Genomic DNA, 23,395 nt, shown 5'->3' on the forward strand with positions numbered 1-23,395 from the left:
GTCTTTGTAGAACAAATGCAAATAAATCATCAAATGCATTTAAGATAGATAAAGAGCAGTAACAGTATTTGCATGTTTGCTTTTGAGTTTTTAGAGGTCCATTATCAGTTCAAAAGCGTGAATAGTCTAGTAAAATTTAGGTGATAAAATTGTCGTCTCGCAGTAGATGAGCTGCAAAGGGTCTTAATGGCTTGCCGTTTTCTAAAACTTCGTACTGAAAGATTTCGAAGTATTTAGCTGTGAGACAGTTCACAGCTTTCTGGAAGAAATTATTATTGAGATGGCTGAGGGTGTCTAGCATTCTGGGGATTTTCAGGTTCAGTAATATATCCGTGCTGACGATGTAATGGAAGTTTGTAATGAATCTTAACACTCTGTTCCGAAGTATTTGTAAAGTTTTTACATTACCAGGGGTAGTTGCTGCCCATGCTGGCGAGGCGTAAGTGCTAACCGAGACCCAGATGTACCTCTTACATTTCAGAGTGAGGTTAGAGTAACGATCAAGCAGCGAACACAGGCTGTGAATTTTTGAATTCACCTTACTGATGATATAAAAAGTATGATCAGGTGAGTCTTTGATTGAGTACTATACCAAAGTAAGTAACTGCGCGCACTTTCGAGACGTTTTCGTTGAAACAACTGTAAGTCACAGTTCAGCTGCCTCTTGGTTTTATGCCTTTTTAGAAGGAGCAGTTGGGACTTGAAGGCGGTGCTACAAATTTTTCACTGCGTGCATCAGTTTTAATGGCTGTAATCTTGCTTTGTAGGTTTCGAAATGCGTGTTTTGGGCTCTTAGATTTAACCGCAATAGCGCTGTCGTCTGCGTAACATGCAAGGAAAGAAATAATGATGTCCAAGTATCTTTAACGGATTAATGATGCATACCGAGGTAAGACTACACTATATCACAATTCCAAGGATCTGGAACGAATTAATGGGGTATACCGAGGTACCACTGCATAATAAGACAATGGTAATTTGCAAATATTATTGTCCTGAAGTCATTTGGTAGTCTAAAAGAGTGTAAGTGAACATAAATTTAAAAAAAAAAAAAAAAAAAAAAAAAAAAAAAAAAAAAAACCATGAACAGTTTTGCACTGTTCATGTTTTTCCATTTGTGGCTGTGAAACGGAGTAGAATGATAATGGAAAATGTGCAATACATGTCCAAACTGATGTTGAAACGTAGACAACCATTTACGTCTTAGAATCTCTGCTTAGACTTGGACGTTGACATCCCCATGACCATTGAGTTGACTAAGTGTTGCCTACGGAAAGCATCCTCAGACCAATTGGAACACTGAATGCTTCGCAGAGGAAACAACGTAATCATGGCTATATTATTCATGGCATCTAATGGCATCTAATTCGTAAATCAACTGCTCCATAGACTCATCGAAAAGTAAAATAGCTTTTTTACCATAATTTAATAATCCACTTCTCATGCTCATGAAAACGAATTTCAGGCGCTGGGATCTCATCTTTGCAAAGCAAAGGCTTTTTTCCTCGGATGGCAGCCTATGAACTTCTTTGAAATCCAACACTTTCACTATTTTTGTCCACTCTACATTGTATGTCCTAGGCAGTTTCGAGATCCGTTGATTCTGAGTATACAAGACTATCCAACACTTTCACATAATACTATTTTTATCCACTCTACATTGTATGTCCTAGGCAGTTTCGAGATCCGTTGATTCTGAGTATACAAGACGAAAAAGGAACCCGTGCTGTCAGCAGGCCCATTTTTTTCAGCGATTGTTTACAGTCCCTGTTTGAGGGAATTTCATAAGCAAGTTGGTTACAGACATCTTTTTCACGACACAATACGGCAGAAAATAGTGGACACTCAATACTAACCTAAAGCTTCAGCAATTAACCTCACAAAAGAATCATTCCCATTATCTCCTAAGATAGTACATAAATGATGATCATTTGCGAAGCAGTCTTACCTTTGCAAGTCTAATGCAATGTTTCAGATACTTTAATTGCGGCTGATGCAACATTATTCAATTTTAACGCAAATGAATGCAGGCTTATATTAATTAAAATGTTTGGTTGGTGGTTATTTATTTCTTTTCAAAAAGCTGGATCGGCTATCATTCATGAAAATGCTTATAGTAATTCTTTTTATACCCAGCCGATAGTTTCTTTTTCATCCGCTTATGTCAATTAGATTGTATTTTATTTGCATGCGAATAAAAGACAGTCTAATTCACCAGGCCTATTTACCTAAGGGAAAGGATACCTTCGTGGAGGACTTTCTAAGGGAAACTGGCTCAGTGGTTCAGGCTATTATGCATAAGAAAAAACACAAAAACGCCCATGAAGCCAGTTCGTTCGCCTAGAATCGAACCCAGGTTAAAGCAACCGGTCTTTAATTTTACCGCTCCACCGCTAGTGGGCCTACGAATTATTGCAAGTCATTATATTACTCGTAAATATACAGTTTAAGGAAGTTTAATATTTCTAGGGTGAAGGCGTCTCAGTTTGTTTAACTCTAGGGAATAAACATGTATGAATCCTGAAGGTAAAAGAAACGTCTGCTCGATTGTAATGTGATGAACAGAAATAAGAATAATTTTAAAAGAGAAAAATCTACTGCATAAGGGTAATTTGAAATTAAATGGAAAAATATAAAACATACGATCGGACAATAGCTTTAAATCTCTCTTGTCCGGCTGTGTCCCAGATAACGAGTTTAATAGTTTCGCCATGAAATGTAATGTTCACATCACGACAGTCAGCTACTACTGTATGGTTCATATGTTCTGGAAAAGAAAAAGATAAAATAAGCTAGAATTTAGAAACTTTATAAAATATTCAAATTATTTTTTAAAAACTGAAAACAATTAAGATGAAAATTTCGAAAGGAGGGGAGGCGACCTTGAACTGTATCTGTATGCCCACGACCGTGCTCTATTGTTGCAGCTCTAATAAGAACAGCGCCCTTTCATTGCACACGGCTTTCTCAGTTTCATCGGCGGAGCATTTTTGCCCAATTTCAACAATTGTGTTTTAAATCTTTAACCAAAGTTCTAAAAGGATAAAAGCACTGAATGAAACGGGCTCAAATACTGCATCTTCACAGATCATCACATTATCAGTTTGATACCATGCGCTTATCTTTCAATTAATTAATTCTTGAATCACTATTTTTATTCACTTGCAAGCAGAACTCTGCACAGTTTGCCAGTTATCACGGTATATTTATTAACTCCTGCAGTCTTGTATTAGGAAAGAATATACTTTTTAAAAAATTTCTTTTTTATTATTATTTTATTTTCACTATAATTATTGATATTATTATTATCTGATATTTAGAATCGTATGTACATGTGTTAATGTAACTAGTGTGTCTTTTCATACTTATTTATACTCCCTTAACCTATCGCATTGTGTTTTGTGTGTTCTGCATAATTCTGAAAAGTTTTTACATACTGTTATATCTGTTTTCTAAGTATAATACTGATTACTTAACACTCACTTGGAGAAATACCTGTCTGAATAAGGTTTAGAATTCCTCTTAACGACTTAATATAATGTACGTCTGACAACTCACAGTTATTTAATTAATTAACCTTTGGTTAAGACTTGACATAATATAGTATTTGTCAACAGATAATTCTTTATTTTTATTTATTTTGTTTTTCTTTCTTTATATATATATTCTTTTTCCTAAGAAACATTGGAACTTCATAACACCTGGATTTAGAATTATTTTTGTCAGACTTTATGTGAGTAATAACATTTATTCTAATAAGCAATTATTCACTATTATTTATTTATTTTTGTTAACTTCATGTACTAGTAATTTTCTGCTCTACTAATGAATAGTTTCTCATTTATTGTCATTTTTGTTTTGTGTGCGCTATGAAATTGTAAACTCCTATTGATGGCTTCTAAAGATAGGTCTTCCTCACCATCCTTATTAAACATCTCCCATTCTTTAACTAGCAATCCTGAAAATGCTGACTCCTCCAGATTGAATGATATTCTACGAATTACTGATAAAATTAAAGATCTTCTAAACATCGGCAAAAATAGAAAACTTAATACCAAGAACATAAAGATATTTCTGGCCATTTAACAGCTCTTTGTCAAATAGTGGCAGACCAAGAACTTACTCTAGCGAAGCATGAAGGCACAATTTCGGAACTGAGAGAGAAACTGTCTCTTCAGCATTCAAATACTACAGTTATTTCTGAAGTGAAGGAACATTTGTAGCAACAACAACTTGAAGTTAAAAAATTATTCGGAACAAAATTTCTAGAACAAACCCCAAATTCCTACGCCGTTGCTACCGCCAAAAACATTTCTTTGAAACAGGCTCCAAAAAGTCAAATCAGAGCTCATATTCTTCTCTTGAAACCTAAAGATTCAGAGAGAACACCTGAAGATATCAGACACCAACTAAGTTCTACACTTAATCTACAAAAACTATTCATGTCAATAATGTTCGTACTACTAAGTCTAATGTCTAATGAGTTTAATCGGTGTCGAAAAGAAAGCAGACTTAGAACACTTACACCGCTCAATCGTTGAAAATTCACAACTACAAGCCTCCGTAACTGTTCGTACTTCAAAACCCAAAATTACCAAACTCATAGTGTTTAATGTACCCTCTTCAGCGGCTGCTGAAGATATCAAATCTGCTTTTCTGAAAATTACATCAAATAATAATCTTGATATTTCGTGTTCTCCAGTTCACTGATCTGAAAATACAAATAATTGGATTGTAGAAATTTCTTCAGATTCTATTGACTGTTTTACTTTGTCAAGAGTCTTCATTGGATTCAATTCGTGTTCCTTCCGTCCCTACATTTCACTTCCCCGTTGCCTTCATTGCCAGGGTCTTGGACATAATAGTCGTAACTGTCAAAATCCTCCCTGCTGTTCCATCTACGCAAACCAACATTTCAACAACATAGAGAGTGTACCTCAAACGTAAAACTCTGGGTAAATTGTGTGCGCAATAACCAAGAAACTGGTTCTTCATTGCCTACTGATCATGGTGCTCATGAAAGAATATACCAGACTTACAGGAGTCAGTTCAACAAATTATTATACACGGACAAAGCCACAACCTCACACATGTTGCCATCATCCATAACTAAAAATTCTTCAGTTGCAACTAACATGCAAGAACGCAATTTAAAGAACAACGCTTCAACTCAAGATTATAACATGGGCAATGATGTACAAAATAATATACCCCCAACCTTGCTAAAAAACTCAATACATTTTCTTCAATTCGTTTTCTCCAAATCAACTTACAAAGAGCAAAAACGGCTTCTGACCATCTAGCAGAATTCTTAACTCAGAACCATAAAGACTTTGTTTTAATCCAAGAACCCTATTTTATCGAAGTTAAAGTAAGTAGCATTCCAACGGATCAAAGGATATAGTGGCCAAATTGGTAATGATCAGAAAGATAAACTAGCCAAAGAAGCAGCTATTAATCGAGATGGTACTAAAATCATCATTCCGTGGCCTCGCTCAAATTTCAAGTACCAACTAAAACAACTTGCTTCAAAATCTTGGCAAGATTTGTGGAACAATGCTCCACAGGGAAGACACACATATAACTTGATCCCCAATGTAAGCTTCGCATCTCTGTACTCGAATCCTTCACTAAATTACTTTATAACAGGTCATGGACCCTTCCCCACATATTTCTACGCAAGAAATTTGGCAAATTCTAATATCTGTATATGTGGGGAACGGGGAACTCCTGATCATTACACTTTCTCATGCCCCTTAACTGAGGATATTCACATAAAATCCCCAAGAACTGACCTCCTGGCATTCCAAAGGTTTTTAATTAAAGATCAACATCAGTATCCATAGTTTCAGAAAATTATGTAACGACTCTCTTCCTACGGCCTAGATCTCTGTCAAGTGCAAGTCCACATACTACTTAGTAAACTTTTACATGCTGTGATTAGGGACAAAATGGTTCCCCTCGTGAACTTTATAAACTGCAATAAACCAATATATCTGAAATAACCCATGGGCACCCACCTCTTTAGCATTATTATTACAATTCATTTTAACATTGTGTTGCCAGTACTAATTATAATTATCTCATTATGATTATCTGTTTATTAATTATGTTTATCTCCTATTTTTGTTGCACCAAATCAGATGTTCAATTTATCTTATGAATCTCAAAGTGTATTCCGACTACTTTGTAATCTACTTAAGTCCTACATCATTATTTTAATTAAATACTGGATGCAGGGCGTACTGTGGGATTGCACGATGTACCATAACAGGCAAACTCTAGACCTTTTGGAAAGCTTCAGTCTATGTAAATTCTTATAAAACTTGCGATTCCCCTTCTTTTTTTAAGAGTTAGTATGGGAAGGCATTACCAGTTGACCTATGGTACAGTCGGTCACAAAAGTATTCGAACACCGGTACCCTATCAGAAAATGACAAGATGGCGTTTTTTTCTCTTTCTCTCTGTGTGTCGCGTTATTCTATCCTAGGTTTTCTTCTCCCCCCCATCTTGGAAAAAACTGGAAAAAATTGGTCACGATCTCTTTTTGAATGGGGAGATGCCATTTTGAGAAAAAGCTGACGACCCTATCTTGGAGAATGAACATGACCGCTCTACACACCCTTTCACTCTCTCTCTCTCTTCGAATTGGGAAGCCATTTTGGGAAAAAGCAGACGACCCTATCTTGGAGAATGGAAATGAACGCCTCTCCCTCTCTCTTTGAAATGGGAAGCCATTTTGGGACCCTCTATTCTTGGGGAGGGAGAAAACTGAAGTCTGCATTTCGCTGTCTCTGAATACGGAAAGCCATTTTGGGAAAAGCGGACCCTCTTCTTCTGATCATGGAGAACTGGAAATGAACGCTCTACACGATCTCTCTTTGAATTCAGAAGGTATTTTGGGACCTTCTAATGTTGGAAAACTGAAATGGACGCTCTACGCTTTTTTCTCTCTCTCTCTCTCTTTGAGATGAGTAGCCATTTTGGAGGATTCTCCACCACCATCCTAACCTTGGAAAACTGAAATGAACGCTCTACACCTTCTCTCTCTTTCTCTGAAATGGGTAGCCATTTGAAAACTCCCTAACTTTGGAAAAAAACAGAAATGAACGCTCTACACCATCTCTCTTTGAAAATGGGGGGTGTCATTTTGAGACCTCCCTCCCCTAAACTTGAAAAAAAAACTGAAATGAACGCTCTACACTTTCTCTCTTTGGACATGGGTAGCCCTTGGGGACCCTCTCCTCTTCGTAGAAAAAAAAACTGAAGTGAAGGCTCTACACAATCTCTCTTGGAATGGGATCCATATTTCGGGAAACGTGGATCACCTCATGCTGGAAAACTGAAGTGAACCACCAAGATTGGACTCTATATAATATTTTTTTTTAATTGACATCATGACCCTCCTCCAATTTGTTATTAAAAAAGTTTTTTTGTTTTGGTTTTTATCCCATTTCCGATGTGATTTCAGAAATGCAATTCCATAACAGTTCAATTTCATTCGAGGTTAAATGATCTAAACAGTCTTTGACCCACCCATCCGTATGATTATTTTCTTCTCCTTCCTGTTGCACCAAATTTTGTAAGTCCATATAATCATTCCATACGGGAAGAGCTGGATCCTCACAAGGCTGTCTTGAAACACTTGGAGTCTCTTTGGGATGAGTGGAGGGATCTAGGATGTCTGGACCCGGCTGCGATTCTACCTCCATGATTTCTGGACCCGTTGGAACTTGTTTACCCGGCTGAAATTCTACCTCTACGATTTCTGGACCCGTTGGAACTTGTGAACCCGGCTGTGATTCTGCCTCCATGATTTCTGGACCCGTTGGAACTTGTGGACCCGGCTGACATTCTACCTCTACGATGTCGGGACTTTTTGAAGCTTGTGGACCCGTCTGACATTCTACCTCTACGATGTCGGGACAGGTTAGAGAAGAAGAAGAAGAGGATACTGGAAGAGGTTCTGTCTGTGAGGAGTCCGAAAGAGGCTGCCTGTTTGAACAAGTCGGGGAAGAAGAAGAAGAAGCTTCTGGGTTCTGAAGCGGATCTTGCACGCCAGGTAGGTTCCGGTAAGTCGACCGTTTTTTAAGAGGTAATTTTTTTTCTTCCTCCTCATCTTCAATTGTGATGACTTCAATTTCATTCCGTTGCCGGGTCGATTTTGTTTCGGGCCATGACGGTTTGGTCCAGCTCCTCTTATCATCTAAGGAAGGTATGGGTAAAGGTGGCGGAGGGTTTTCTTCTTCTTTTTCTTGAAACATCATCGGCGATTGGAAAGAAATCTCCTCTTTCAATTGTTTCCAAAGCGAGTACGAGCACCGATCGACGAGAAAGAGACTCTTCTGGGTTGTGACGATGAGATATTGCGTTTTCGGGGGAACGACATAGTTTTGAAAAGGTCTTAGAATATATTTCTTATATTTCATCCTGTCGCTGACTTTAAAACTTCTTTCCTTCAGATTGGGGGACGATGATTCGTAATAGGCGAGAGAAGCGGCTGTGGTCTGAACAATATGAACTTCGTCCTCAGCCGTCGTTCTCACTCCAAACGTAAAATATCGTTTCGTGAGAAAAATATTCTTCCACCGAAAACTCGTGCGCGGATCCGTATATCGCCGGTCTGTTTGAATGGGCCGTCTCAAAGCTCGATCCATCCGATTCCAAGAGAAGGGAGATTCCTCTTTCGTTTGTTGCGATTCGAATAAATTTCTGTATATATTCTGAACGAGCAGGTTGGAGGATTCGACATCTTGGTTGAATGAAACAATCGCTTGATGAGGTGGTAAATGCGGAATAAATGTCGCACAATGACACGCCAAAAAAATTTTCAAGTTGGAGATTTGCTTTAGCATCTTCAAATCCTCCCCGTTCGAAATCCGTTGAGTTGGAAAAACGTCTAATAGCGACATGGCTCCCAATGGAAAAGAAATGATCTCGCCCAGTACTCTCGCCTTTTTCTATATATATAGACACACACAGACACACATAGAGGCTCTATGATGTCCGTTTTATTTTTTTTTTGTTTTTTGTTTCTCTCTCTCTTCTTTCTAAGAAATCTTATCTCCATGACATCTTTTTCTTTTCTTAAAAGATGAATGTGTGTGGGAATGAGGAAGTGAAAGTAATAATTTAATAAACAAAAAATTATCCAACCATGACCTTCTTCTTTATTTTTTTTTTCAAAGTCACCCTTTCTAATCCAAGGACGTCCAGAGATAGAGGAAGCAGGGAGAGAGGAGGAGGGAAGGGAAGGTCACACTCTCTTTCTCTCTATAAATAAAAGGGGAGAGCCCCAAAGTCATATTTTTGTCCAAGTGGATCATGAGGAGGCATCCCCAGCTCACTACGTGTATTCCTTTCAAATATAAATATGTTGATCTTTCCTTTTATATTATCCAAGGAGTCGTTTACCTGAAAGCCTCCGATTTTTCAAAATGTGCGGGTTATCATACCGTGGGGAGTTATCAAAAGATGCGGGACGAATTTTTATCCGACGAAAACGTGTTGATGGCTCGTGACATTCCACCTTTGGATGCACAAATTTTGTTAATGAAACGAGCCAAATATTTTTACACGTCCCACTTTCTAACCGTCTCACAAATGAATAGGATTATGGATCGTCTTGAGAAGACAAAAGGGATTCTCGTTTATTTTAGTGAATGGTTGCACAAATGTTTGCACGAACCTCTCTCGATCGAGAAGACTGGGAAGAATACCTACTATATTCTTCTCGAGGACTCTCCTCCTTCGTCTCATCTTAAAGAGGCCACGACTTTTGAAAAAATCCTCGAGCAAGAAAAAATGGAATGGTGGAACAACTACCCCATCCCTCTCCCCGAGCATCAAGAGGAGCCTGTTCAGAAGAAAAAGAAAAAACCTTTCCAAAAGCCTATCCTCATCCTCCTCGATAATGATGGGGATGAGGAGAAGCCTGTTCAGATTCCTCTCCGTTTGTCAAAACCCGTCGAAGATGAAAAACCTCTCCCTTTTTCAAGACACCTTGAGGAAGAGAGACCCCTTGAGAAGGAGAGATCTCTCCCATTGTCAAACCTCCTCGAAGATGAAAAACCTCTCCCTTTCTCAAGACCCCTCGAAGATGAAAAACCTCTCCATTTATCAAGACCCCTCGAAAATGAGGGACCTCTCGATTTGTCAAAACTCCTCGAGGATAAGGGAACCAAAACTTCTCTCTCTTTCGAAGAGGAGGGACCTCTCAATTTGTCAAGACCCCTCGAGAATAAGGGAACAGAAAATCCTCTCCCTTTCTCAAGACTTCTCGAGGAGGAGGAGGAGAGACCGCTCCATGTCTCAAGACAGGACCCCCCTCTATCTCTTGAGGATCCGAGGGAAACGATTCCTATTGAAAAACCATCTATCGACGATCCCCAGAAAAGGTCTTCGGAGGAGATTAGACTTCCATGTAGAAAACGAATCTGCCACAATCATAATAATAATAATAATAATAATAATAATAATATACCCGCTTCTCAACAACAGAATCCTACAACATTTGCAGATAAATGCACTCAAACCAATCCCTTTATAGTAACCCTTTTGATTGGAGAACCCGTGCATTAGTCTCGAAAAAAAAATGAGATTCTAGACTGTTTCTATGACCAGAATGTTAAGCCAATAGATAGGTCTAGCTCAGAATTTTTCTTTTTAAAAGAAAATAAATAAATAATCCAAAGACTATTCGTAAATATAAATGGTAAAGTCTCGAGTCGGCTGGAAAAAAATTTTCAGAGCTGAGAAAAATTCTCCAACTCAGGAAAAAAAAAAACTTTTTGTTAATTTTTATCATGTCTTAGACATGATAAAAATTAACGACCCTCTTCCCTTTTCGTATGGGAATGTTGTCTCACTCTTTTGAAAAACAAATCGTGATTCATTCATGGAATGATTCCCATTAGCGAAAGGATGAGTTATGGTCTATTTTTAGAAAGGGTGAGACATCCTTCCCAGACAAAAAGGGACGGTCATTAATTTTTATTATGTCTAAGACATAATAAAAATTAACCAAAAGTTTTTTTTTTTTTTTTTTTTTTTTTTTTTTTTTTTTAGAGAATTTTATTTCAGCTCTGAGAAATTTTTTTCTCCCAGCCGATTCGAGACTCTACTATTTTATTAAGAATGATTTCTCCCTGATCTATTATTTCAAAATTCCAAGTTTCGCTTCAGAACCATCTGTGCTGTTGAAGAAGTAACATGATATATGCATTTTTTTTAATGAGTTCTGTCAAGATTGAATTGTGCAGGATCGACCTTGCAAATTTCTTCTACTCTTTAAATAATAATGATACCGAACCGCTTTTTGTAGAGCGCAATGGAAAAAACCTTTTGTATGGTTAGGACAATTCATGTGTTCGATCCCATTGTATTTGAGAATCTCTTGCGTCGATCCCGAAATGCAATAAATGGATCTTTGCAACGATTTCTCTAAAAACCGCCGTTTCATTTCTCCTCGCACCCAAATCATGGAAAAGGGTTCCGTCAACATCGTTAACACCCATGGAAAATAACTGTACGGAATTTCTCCTTCGTACCACGACAAGCCGTGATAATAATCACTCGCCCACACAGCGGTTCGTTTTTCTTTCTCGGTGAGCATTTGCCATGGAAACGGGGGTTTAAAAACAAATACCCCTCGAGAAGTACCGTCCAATGTGACGTAAGCCAATTCTTTCACAATAAAGGCTCCTTGAGAATCGTAGAAACCTTCAAAGTCGAGCACGAGTTCCATGTTTTTTATTTCTTTTTCTTTCCAAGGTGACCTTTATTATTATGATGATGGATGTGTATTGAGATACGCACGATATTATTCGAAAAACAAATATATATACGAGTGTGACCTTTCCCAGAATTCATACGACCTGTCACGTGCAACCTTCTCTCTCTATATATAAAAGAGGAGACGGCCAGAGAACGCTATCCATTTTTTCCTTCAGGACACACAGCGAGAGAGAGAGAGAGAATTTTGTTTTCTTTTTTTCCTCAATTGAAGAACATGGACATTTTGAGTGCCAAACCTCTCAAAGATTCCTACATTGTTCTGGACATGGAATACTTTCACTGTTATGATCCAAAGACGGGAGATATATGTTTCATCTTGAAAGAATTGGGCTACATCACTTGCGATTTAACCTTATGCGGATCCCTGATTTTTCTCCCTCCTGTCCATTACGATGACTTATCGTCCCGCAATCAAGCTGTGGTCAACCAGACTACAAATAACCGACACGGCCTGCAATGGACCGAGGGTCGTCTTTCCTACGAGCATCTCCCTACAATCCTGAAAATACTGACCGAAAATGTGGAGGTGATCTACGTCAATGGATACGATAAAGCCGAATTTTTCAGCAAGCTCTGTCAGCGATCCGATTACGAGTTTTACATCCCAGGGAAAACCGAGTGGCGGAACAAGTCGAAATGCACGCGACACCAATATTTCCAAAAGATGATTCATTGTGCCGAGAACAAGGTGAGAAATTTTCGATACCATTTGATGGAGGGTAGTTACGTTTTCCGGAAATTACATTGTTACCCCTCCGAAAGCAAAGCTGTCGAAGACGAAGAGGAGGCGGAAGAATCTCCCCAGGAGAACTCGTGCGACGATGAGGAGGAGGAGGAGGATGAACTTTCTAATAATAATAATAAATGTCTAAGTTGGGATGCTTTAGAGACCCAAGAATATTAGTCTCAACCCTTATCTCACCTAGACCTGAAAGAGGATCCTCAAGTGTACTCCTTGTGGTCCTCTTCTAAAATTTGGTCTTGGAGAGAACCCTTGAATGTTCATGAATGAAATGGTATGTAAATCCCTAGAGAAAAAAAAATAAAAAAGTTCCTTTTTTTTGTAATATGTTGATTTCTTTCCAATCCCATTTCTTTTCCATAACTCCAGCCCAATCGACGAGAAGAAGACGAATCTTCCAAGTTACACAAGACGTAGAAAGATTTCACAAGGATTTATAAATCACACGCTCCCACATGATATATGTATAGAGAGAAAAAGACCCTCTGTTCTCTAGCCAATACGTCAAGACTTCCCTAAACTAAGAGAGATCATGAGTACCGAGGAAACCTTAGCAGAGCAAGTGAAAAGACTTTCAAAGAGATTAGAAGAGTTAAGACGGGATAGATTTACAGTTCCGCCGACTAAAGAGGAAACTATCATCGATTTCAACAAACCGCTGTACTTTCATCCCCTACCCCAAAGAATGAGACGAGTGGACTCGCCGTTGAACAGTTCCAATGAGAAACAAAATGTCACTTATTTGAATAGTCAATTTCAACACATGAATACTTCATAAGTATTTTTTTGTTTTTTTCCCCTAAAGCGTAGGGAGATCGGATCAGTAGTTTTTCCCTTTTCATCGTCGAAAAAGATTGGGAGGAAAAATCTTTCTCAGCTTTCTCAGAAAAATTTTTCAGCCTTAAAAAAAAAAAAAAAAAAAAAAAAAAACTTTTGGTTAATTTTTATCATGTCTTAGACATGATAAAAATTAACTCTACCCCCCTTTTGTCTGGGAATGTTGTCTCACACTTTCTAAAAACAGACCATCACTCCTCCTTTCCTAAAGAATAGAATTCCAAGAATGGGATCTGGTCTATTTTTAGAAACGGTGAGACCCTATTCCCAGACAAAAGGCGGGTAGAGTTAATTTTTATCATGTCTAAAGTTCAGGGTCCATCCATCTTCTTATGTGAAACGGTGACCCTGACGAGATCGAGATAAACAAGTCCTGTGAGTTGTTTTGTAATCTTGACGCGATCCAAGAAAGACTTTTTATTTTTTTTTTTTTGAAATAGGCGGGGGGTGGGGAGAGAAAATGTTCTCACGACCCTCAGATATCTTTTCATAAATATATTTTTTATCAAAGTGTTTCTTTCATTCCGATCCTTTTAAGAGGTTGGAATGACCCTGACATTTAGATGGGGTCGCGATCCCGACAGATGTCGCGCGAGCATAAAAGTGTGTGTCCTCCGCGAGATTTCTTCAGAGAACAGAAGACGTGAACTGAGCTGGTAAGTCCCTTTGGTCCTATGAATATGGTTATCTATAAAATCGATTTGATTCTTTGTTTCTTTTTTTAATAATCATAATAATCATAACTTCATTTAAAAAGAACTCTCTTCTTAACCCTTTGAAAAGAAAAATGTCTCTTTCAAGACGACGACTCTAAAAGGTTTTATTGTTTTTTTTTTCCTTTCTAGATCTTCCCTGTTATACATATATACCTTTTCGACTCTTTTTTTTTCTCCTGTTTGTGAGAGACATCACCGTATTCATCGCCATGGCGTGTTCAGAAAACTTTATCGTGCTCGAAAAGGGTTTCCAGTCCTACAACCACAAGAAGGGTGAATTTACCTACGTTTTAGAAGAATTGGGCTATGCGACAAAAGATTTTTTGACCGTGGGATCGTTGACGTTTGCTCCTCCTCACCCCTTCCACCAATTGAGTGAAAAAAACCAAAAGACGAATGCCTGGCTGACGAGAAACCGGCACGGACTTCGTTGGAACGAGGGTCATATTCCCTACAACCATTTAGGACGCATTCTCCAATCGCTCACTCACAGCTTCTCCACGATTTATGTGGTGGGATGCCAGAAAGCTAAATTCTTTGCTAAAGCCTTGGATTATCAAAAACCCGTGACGGAAATTTATGTGCCAGATGGAATCATTTGGAAGTATCGGGAAAAATGTGCCCGACATCATCAAAGGAGGAAATATTTCCATTGTGCCGAAAACAAAGTGCGCAACTATCGATGGCATATTACGGAAGGAGATTTTCATATCAATCATGTCTATCCAGACGGAACGGAGAAAGAGGAGAGGATTCAGGAGGAAGCAGACAATCCTCTGCAAGCTTTTGATAAGGCCTACGATCAGTTAGAGAAGGATCCGTCCCCGAAAGCGTACGATAACCTCATCCAGAAATGGGATAATCTGTCCTGTTTCCAAGTGATGGAACATCCGGATGAGCATACGCCTTTAAACTTGATGGGCTCTTCTACTTCTTCTTTGTCGTCAACTTCCTCCAATAACTCGAGGAAGACGGAGGGTTGGGGAGACATACCTGAAAATATTCCCCATTACGATCCAGCAGCCTGTTGGGACGAACTTTCCAAAGAATCTCATGAGACCCCCAAAATATCTTCAGAGGATCGAAAGACAAAATCCACTGAGTGTTGGGACAATGAACGGACAACTCATGCTCCAAAATCCACTAAGACTATGTCCACTGAGTGTTGGGACAATGAACAGACGACTCATGCTCCAAAATCTATTGAGACTATGTCCACTGAATGTTGGGACAATGAACGGACGACCCATGCTCCAAAATCTACTGAGACTATGTCCACTGAGTGTTGGGACGATGAAACCGAAAAGACGACAGAGAATTGGGATGACCTTTCTCAAAAGTATTTGAATTGATATATACATAAACTCAGGAGAAAAAAAATAAAGAAAAGATTTTTAGAAATAAGTAGGGAAAGGTTCTCCGCTTTCCCTATATTTATGGAAATGGACTGAGAAGAGAGAGAGAGAGACGAATCAGGAGACCAAAAAAAATGGGTCTTGGAAGGAATGAGTGCAAATGCATTCAAATCCTTCCGAGACCTATTTTTTTGGGTCCCTCTCTCATCCAATCTTGGAAAAGAACTTTGTCCTATTTTTCTAGGTCCATTCAAAAAGAAATGAATATATCCATAAATTTTCTTAAAAGAAAAAAAAAACAAAAAGATCCATTACCTCTTGTCGTCCAAAGTCGAGAATCTTGGAAAAAGTCATCCACTCTCCATCCAGTCAAGCTTCTCTGTAGAAAATCTAGTAGGTGCATCTGCATTCTTGAACACCCGGCAGTTATTATTGGACGCGAAACGTCGAATGCTGAAATAGTTAACAGTGAGCCCATTCTTAAAGAAACGGGGATGTTTTATTCATCCAGTCGAGTGCGGAAAAATTTCTGAGAGCCGGAGAAAAATTTCTCTGGCTGAAAAAAAAAAAAAAAAAAAATACCCCCCTTTTAGTCTGAAAATTGATGTCTTCAATTTTTCAAAAATTGAAGACATCAATTTTCAAATTTTCAGACTAAAAAGGGGGGTAATTTATTTTTCAGAAACTTTTCCCAGCCGACTCGATGTGAATAAAACTTTACTGTTTGTTAAGAATGTTATTTAATGGATCGATTTCAACCTATCGAGTTTCGCTTGAGTTCCGGCCGTGCTGTGGGCCCACCTGCATACAAGTTTTCCCCTTTTGGAATAGAATTGACGTCAAGGTAGGCTACTTTTCCTCTTTTTGCATTTTTCATGTCATTTCATTTGTATTAGAATATACTGAAAACGGGCGTTCGAACTGATTTCTAGGCTATTTCTATACAAATGGAGCTCGATCCAAGAAAAAAATGATGTCTTTTTTATTTTGTGGACTGCCAATTTGTATTGGAATATACTGAAAACGGGTGTTTGAGTCGGTTTTCAGTATATTTCAATACAAATAGAGCTCGATCCAAGAAAGAAATGATGTCTTTTTTTTTATTTTGTGGACTGCCAATTTGTATTGGAATATACTGAAAACGGGTGTTTGAGTCGGTTTTCAGTATATTTCAATAAAAATGGAGCTCGATCCAAGAAAGAAATGATGTCTTTTTTTTATTTTGTGGACTGCCAATTTGTATTGGAATATACTGAAAACGGGTGTTTGAGTCGGTTTTCAGTATATTTCAATATAAATGGAGCTCGATCCAAGAAAAAAATGATGTCTTTTTTTTATTTTGTGGACAGCCAATTTTGTATTGAAATATACTGAAAACGGGCGTTCACGTTGGTTTTCAGTATATTTCAATACAAGTGGAGCTCCATCCAAGAAAAAAAATGATGTCTTTTTTTTATTTTGTGGACTGCCAATTTTGTATTGGAATATACTGAAAACGGGCGTTCACGTTGGTTTTCAGTATATTTCAATACAAGTGGAGCTCCATCCAAGAAAAAAATGATGTCTTTTTTTTATTTTGTGGACAGCCAATTTCGTATTGGAATATACTGAAAACGGGCGTTCACGTTGGTTTTCAGTATATTTCAATACAAGTGGAGCTCCATCCAAGAAAAAAAATGATGTCTTTTTTTTATTTTGTGGACAGCCAATTTTGTATTGGAATATACTGAAAACGGGCGTTCACGTTGGTTTTCAGTATATTTCAATACAAGTGGAGCTCCATCGAAGAAAAAAATGATGTCTTTTTTTTATGTTGTGGACAATCAATTTTGTATTGGAATATACTGAAAACGGGCGTTCGAGTCGGTTTTCAGTATATTCCAATACAAATGGAGCTCTATCCAAGAAAAAAATGATGTCTTTTTTTATGTTGTAGACAATCAATTTTGTATTGGAATATACTGAAAACGGGCGTTCGAGTCCTTTTTCCGACTATTTCTACACACATTCCACTATATTAAAATGACGTTATTGTTGAGTCCAAACAGAGTCGTCCCCGGACAGAGTCGTCTCCGGACAAAGTCGTCCCCTCTTTTCTTTGAATTCTATTCTTTAAAAGGATGAGTCGTGGTCTATTTTTAGAAAGTGGGAGACAACATTCCCAGACAAAAGTGGGGGTGAGTTAATTTTTATCATGTCTAGAAGACATGATAAAAATTAACAAAAAGTTTTTTTTTTTTTGACATCTCAGAATTTTTTCTGAGCTCTTAGAAATTTTTCCTAGCCGATCCCATTTCGTTTTTCAACTTTCACTTTCAACTCTTCACTTTTCCTATCCACTGTCGTTGGAATTGTGTTCACTGGAGGCTATTTCTTTTTTTGCAATCTCGCTTTTAGTTTTCTCTGAGATTCTTTAGAAATGGCTATACAAATTTCACCATATATATAGAAATGATGTCCAAACAAAGTCGTCCCCGGACCATCTTGATGACCGAATATGTATAGAAATAATCTGAAAATGGGCTTGAGAGCCGGTTTCTGGACGATTCCTCTACAAATTCGGCCGCATCCAGAAAAACAAAAATACATAGTTTCTTTTTGGGTGGACAGGAGATGATAAATTTCTTTTCTCTCTCTCCCAATATTGGAGGAGAGAGTGGCCCAAAAAAATGGGTCTCGGAAGGAATCGAATGCATTTTGAAATGCACTCATTCCTTCCAAGACCCATTTTTTTGGTCTCCTGATTCAACTCTCCAGTCTATGGAATAGGGAAAGCGGAGAACGTTTTCCCTTCCTTAAGCGACTGGAGACCATAGCGCATCATCATCATCATCATCATCACCATCACCATCATCCTCTTTCTGATACTTTTCAACGAAGGCTTGATGTCTCTGGATGATTTTGGGGAGATGATGGATCCCGAATTGAGTGATGAAAAAGAGAGGACTCTTCTTCCTTTCTTGTTCGTCTTGCACAGTCTCTCGGAGGGTGATATACGTTTCCCCGTCCTCCTCAATTTTCGTCAGAGGTCTCATGAATATTTTACACATCCAAGGGAAGAGCAACTTATTATGCAGGGATTTCGAAGCGACGAAGGCCGCTTCATTCGAAGTGAGGACAATCTGGTTCGGTTGAACCCATTCTTTGGAGTAGTTGTCCAAATCGCCTAGTCGAAGAAAATGGTGTCGATTAGGAAAAAAGACTTGGAGAACACTCGTCGTATGCGAGACGTTCGTAGGCAAGAGAGTCAAGATATCTTTGGCATTCCAGTACAGGAATCCTAGATCCACATACGCGTGCACGTAATAGTCATCGATATATTCCAGTTTGAGCAGCATGGCTTTTGTGTTTTTTTTTCCGTTCTCAAGGCGAAACACTCGTCTGATATGAACAAGAGCTCGCTGGCGATCCGTTTATATAGACTCCTTAGAGAGAGAGAGAGAGGGAGAGGGGAGGAGGAACAAGGTTGATGAATTCTAAAATAAAAAAAATGATAAAACATGAGTGTTTGTGAAGGTCATAGAGAGATGATTATAAAGTTGTTTTATTTTTTATTTTCTCAAAAGAAAAAACCAAAAGGGTCCCATTCCATACGACATAACCTTTGAGAAGGAGACGGGGTCATGTGTCTACAAAGTTGATAAACTCTAGAATAAAAAAAAAGCTTTCATCACGTAGATCTCGAGAAGAAAATGACAGGGGTCTCTAGGAGAAGGTCATAGGTAGTATACAAAGGATGGTTGTTTTTTTTCTTTCGTTCCTCTCAATCCCATGACCTTTGAAAAGGTGACGGGGTGTCCTTTAGGAAAAAAAAATAGAAGGTCATAGAAAGAGAGAGGTAGACAAAGTTGATTTTTTTTCTATAAGTCAACCGTCACGTCGCCCATCACGTGGTCTTCTCGTATATATAGAGAGGCGAGTGGAAGACAGACTCTATTTCCCAGAGAGAGAGAGAGACTGCTGTGCGTATCCATATTTCTACTCAAGATGATGATCCGAGTCTTATATAATGAGTTTGTGAGCATTCGCTGTTATGTGGATGACGGAAGATTGTTTTGGAACGCTACGGACGTTTTGCCTCTGATTCATACTTCCAGTAAAAGAACCTGGGACATTCTCTCCGTGTTTTTCGACGAACACCACGTCTTCAGGAAAATAAAAGATCTCGAAAGTCTCGGCAGTTCTCAAGAGGGATATGTCCTCTCCAGCGAAGAAATGTTAGATCTGGCCGAAAAGAATCCTAAAAATAATCAGCTTCTGGCCTGGGTGTATAGCATTTTAACTCAGCCGCTGGTTCGAGTTGTACCCAATCAACCCGTTTACCGACTGCTCTATCCGGGGGAGAAATTTCCCTTCATCACTCTCTTTAATCTGGGAGTGCGCTACATACCGCCTCATCCAGGCATGACGGACTCTTCTACTTACCCTAAACAATATGCCAGGGCTTATTGCCAGACAGACCCCCGTCAAGAAAAGGTCGTCGAGACTCAAACGGATCCTCTGGTGGTCTCTTTAAATGTCACTAAAGTCATCACCTTCTAAAAAAAACAACCACCACCACCCAAAAAAAAATTTGCTCCTCCTCCAAATTTTTTTTTATCTTCTCGAAAGAAAAAAAAAGAAACTTTTCCATCTAGCCTCTTTCTTTCAATCCCTCTTAAGAGAGAGAGGGAGGAGAAAAGAAAGAGAGTTCTGAGGAGGCAAAAGAAATGGGTCTGGAAGAAAACGGGTGCATTGCGAGAAAAAGAGGGTCCTCTTTTCTTTTCTCGAAATGCACTCTTTTCCTTCTAGACCCATTTTTTTTTGATCACTTCTTCAAACCAATCTTGGAAAAGGGGGGATACAATAAATTGTGCGTAAAGTACATTTCGATCAAGACTGAATTTTTTTTGAAAAGAAAACATAATGTTATATATAGATAGCTAAATCTTTATCATGATATTCTTTAAGAATTTCTTAGCCATTTGTCAAAGAGGGGGACTATAATTGAAGAATTTATGAATTTGGGAACATGTCACCCATGGCAAATCTAAAATCTTGGAAGTGGATACTGGAAAGCCCCGCTCTGATTATAATTCTGAGTTCTAGCATGGGACATTTTTTAGATCAATAAGCTAAACTATTTTTCTAATCTCATATTCTCTCGTGACTAGGGTTTCAGATTTGGGTAGAGAGAGACACTGTTCTGAACAGAAACGTGGAATGCTTTTATAGAAAAGTGAAGAGTTGAAAGTGAAAGTCGAAAAACGAAATGAGATCGGCTGTCAAAATATTTTCAGAGCTCAGAAAAAAATTCTGAGATGTAAAAAAAAAAAAAAAAAAAATGTCTTCTAGACATGATAAAAATTAACTCATCCCCCTTTTTGTTTGGGAATGTTGTCTCCCACTTTCTAAAAATAGACCATGACACATCCTTTTAAAGAATAGAATTCCAAGAAAAGCCTGGGTTCTGGTCTATTTTTAGAAACGGTGAGACAACATACCCAGACAAAAAGGAGATGAGTTAATTTTTATCATGTCTAGAAGACATGATAAAAATTAACAAAAAGTTTTTTTTTTTTTTTTTTTACTTCTCAGAATTTTTTTCTGAGCTCTGAAAATATTTTGCCAGCCGATCTCATTTCGTTTTTCGACTTTCACTTTCAACTCTTCTCTTTTCTATAAAAGGCAACACGCCTCCCTCTCTACCCTAATCGGGAATCCTGATCCAGGTGTCCCCCGCTTCACGCTACCCATCTTCACCCATTTCGACCCCGTCTCCTTCTCAAAGGTTATGTCGTATGGAATGGGACCCTTTTGGTCTTTTCTTTTGAGAAAATAAAAAATAAAACAACTTTATAATCATCTCTCTATGACCTTCACAAACACTCATGTTTTATCATTTTTTTTATTTTAGAATTCATCAACCTTGTTCCTCCTCCCCTCTCCCTCTCTCTCTCTCTGAGGAGTCTATATAAACGGATCGCCAGCGAGCTCTTGTTCATATCAGACGAGTGTTTCGCCTTGAGAACGGAAAAAAAAAACACAAAAGCCATGCTGCTCAAACTGGAATATAACGATTAGTATTACGTGCACGCGTATGTGGATCTAGGATTCCTGTACTGGAATGCCAAAGATATCTTGACTCTCTTGCCTACGAACGTCTCGCATACGACGAGTGTTCTCCAAGTCTTTTTTCCTAATCGACACCATTTTCTTCGACTAGGCGATTTGGACAACTACTCCAAAGAATGGGTTCAACCGAACCAGATTGTCCTCACTTCGAATGAAGCGGCCTTCGTCGCTTCGAAATCCCTGCATAATAAGTTGCTCTTCCCTTGGATGTGTAAAATATTCATGAGACCTCTGACGAAAATTGAGGAGGACGGGGAAACGTATATCACCCTCCGAGAGACTGTGCAAGACGAACAAGAAAGGAAGAAGAGTCCTCTCTTTTTCATCACTCAATTCGGGATCCATCATCTCCCCAAAATCATCCAGAGACATCAAGCCTTCGTTGAAAAGTATCAGAAAGAGGATGATGGTGATGGTGATGATGATGATGATGATGATGCGCTATGGTCTCCAGTCGCTTAAGGAAGGGAAAACGTTCTCCGCTTTCCTATTCCATAGACTGGAGAGTTGAATCAGGAGACCAAAAAAATGGGTCTTGGAAGGAATGAGTGCATTTCAAAATGCATTCGATTCCTTCCGAGACCCATTTTTTTGGGCCACTCTCTCCTCCAATATTGGGAGAGAGAGAAAAGAAATTTATCATCTCCTGTCCACCCAAAAAGAAACTATGTATTTTTGTTTTTCTGGATGCGGCCGAATTTCTAGAGGAATCGTCCAGAAACCGGCCCTCAAGCCCATTTTCAGATTATTTCTATACATATTCGGTCATCAAGATGGTCCGGGGACGACTTTGTTTGGACATCATTTCTATATAGATGGTGAAATTTGTATAGCCATTTCTAAAGACTCTCAGAGAAAACTAAAAGCGAGATTGCAAAAAAAGAAATAGCCTCCTGTGAACACAATTCCAACGACAGTGGATAGGAAAAGTGAAGAGTTGAAAGTGAAAGTCGAAAAACGAAATGGGATCGGCTAGGAAAATTTCTCAGAGCTCAGAAAAAAATTCTGAGATGTCAAAAAAAAAAAAACTTTTTGTTAATTTTTATCATGTCTTCTAGACATGATAAAAATTAACTCACCCCTCCTTTTGTCTGGGAATGTTGTCTCCCACTTTCTAAAAATAGACCATGACCCATCCTTTTAAAGAATAGAATTCAAAGAAAAGAGGGGACGACTCTGTTTGGACTCAACCGTAACGTCATTTTAATATAGTGGAATGTGTGTAGAAACAGTCAGAAAAAGGACTCGAACGCCCGTTTTCAGTATATTCCAATACAAATTGGCAGTCCACAAAATAAAAAAAAGACATAATTTCTTTCTTGGATCGAGCTCCATTTGTATTGAAATATACTCAAAACCGACTCAAACACCCGTTTTCAGTATATTCCAATACAAATTGGCAGTCCACAACATAAAAAAAGACATCATTTTTTTCTTGGATAGAGCTCCATTTGTATTGGAATATACTGAAAACCGCCTCGAACGCCCGTTTTCAGTATATTCCAATACAAAATTGATTGTCCACAACATAAAAAAAAGACATCATTTTTTTCTTGGATGGAGCTCCATTTGTATTAGAATATACTGAAAACCGACTCGAACGCCCGTTTTCAGTATACTCCAATACAAAATAGCGCAGTCCACAACATAAAAAAAAAGACATCATTTTTTTCTTGGATGGAGCTCCATTTCTATTGAAATATACTGAAAACCAACGTAAACGCCCGTTTTCAGTATACTCCAATACAAAATTGGCTGTCCACAACATAAAAAAAAGACATCATTTTTTTCTTGGATCGAGCTCCATTTGTATTGTAATATACTGAAAACCGATG

At 38.3% G+C, this 23,395-nt stretch overlaps 1 protein-coding gene across 1 annotated transcript in view; it reads right to left on the reverse strand.

Annotated features, from left to right (window-relative positions):
* LOC118179898 (ras-related protein Rab-1A-like) overlaps positions 1 to 23,395 on the reverse strand; it is a 235,485-nt gene that overhangs the window by 11,571 nt on the left and 200,519 nt on the right. Inside the window, exon 3 of the mRNA XM_085813440.1 lies at positions 2,644 to 2,767. Within this exon, the coding sequence (XP_085669566.1) occupies positions 2,644 to 2,767 (124 nt within the window). The remainder of the gene's footprint in view (positions 1 to 2,643; positions 2,768 to 23,395) is intronic.

This window comes from Stegodyphus dumicola, chromosome 3 (genome assembly GCF_044657685.1).
Source record: "Stegodyphus dumicola isolate Sdum_Otavi_A_Nest chromosome 3, ASM4465768v1".
In the NCBI taxonomy this organism is placed as follows: Eukaryota; Metazoa; Arthropoda; class Arachnida; order Araneae; family Eresidae; genus Stegodyphus; species Stegodyphus dumicola.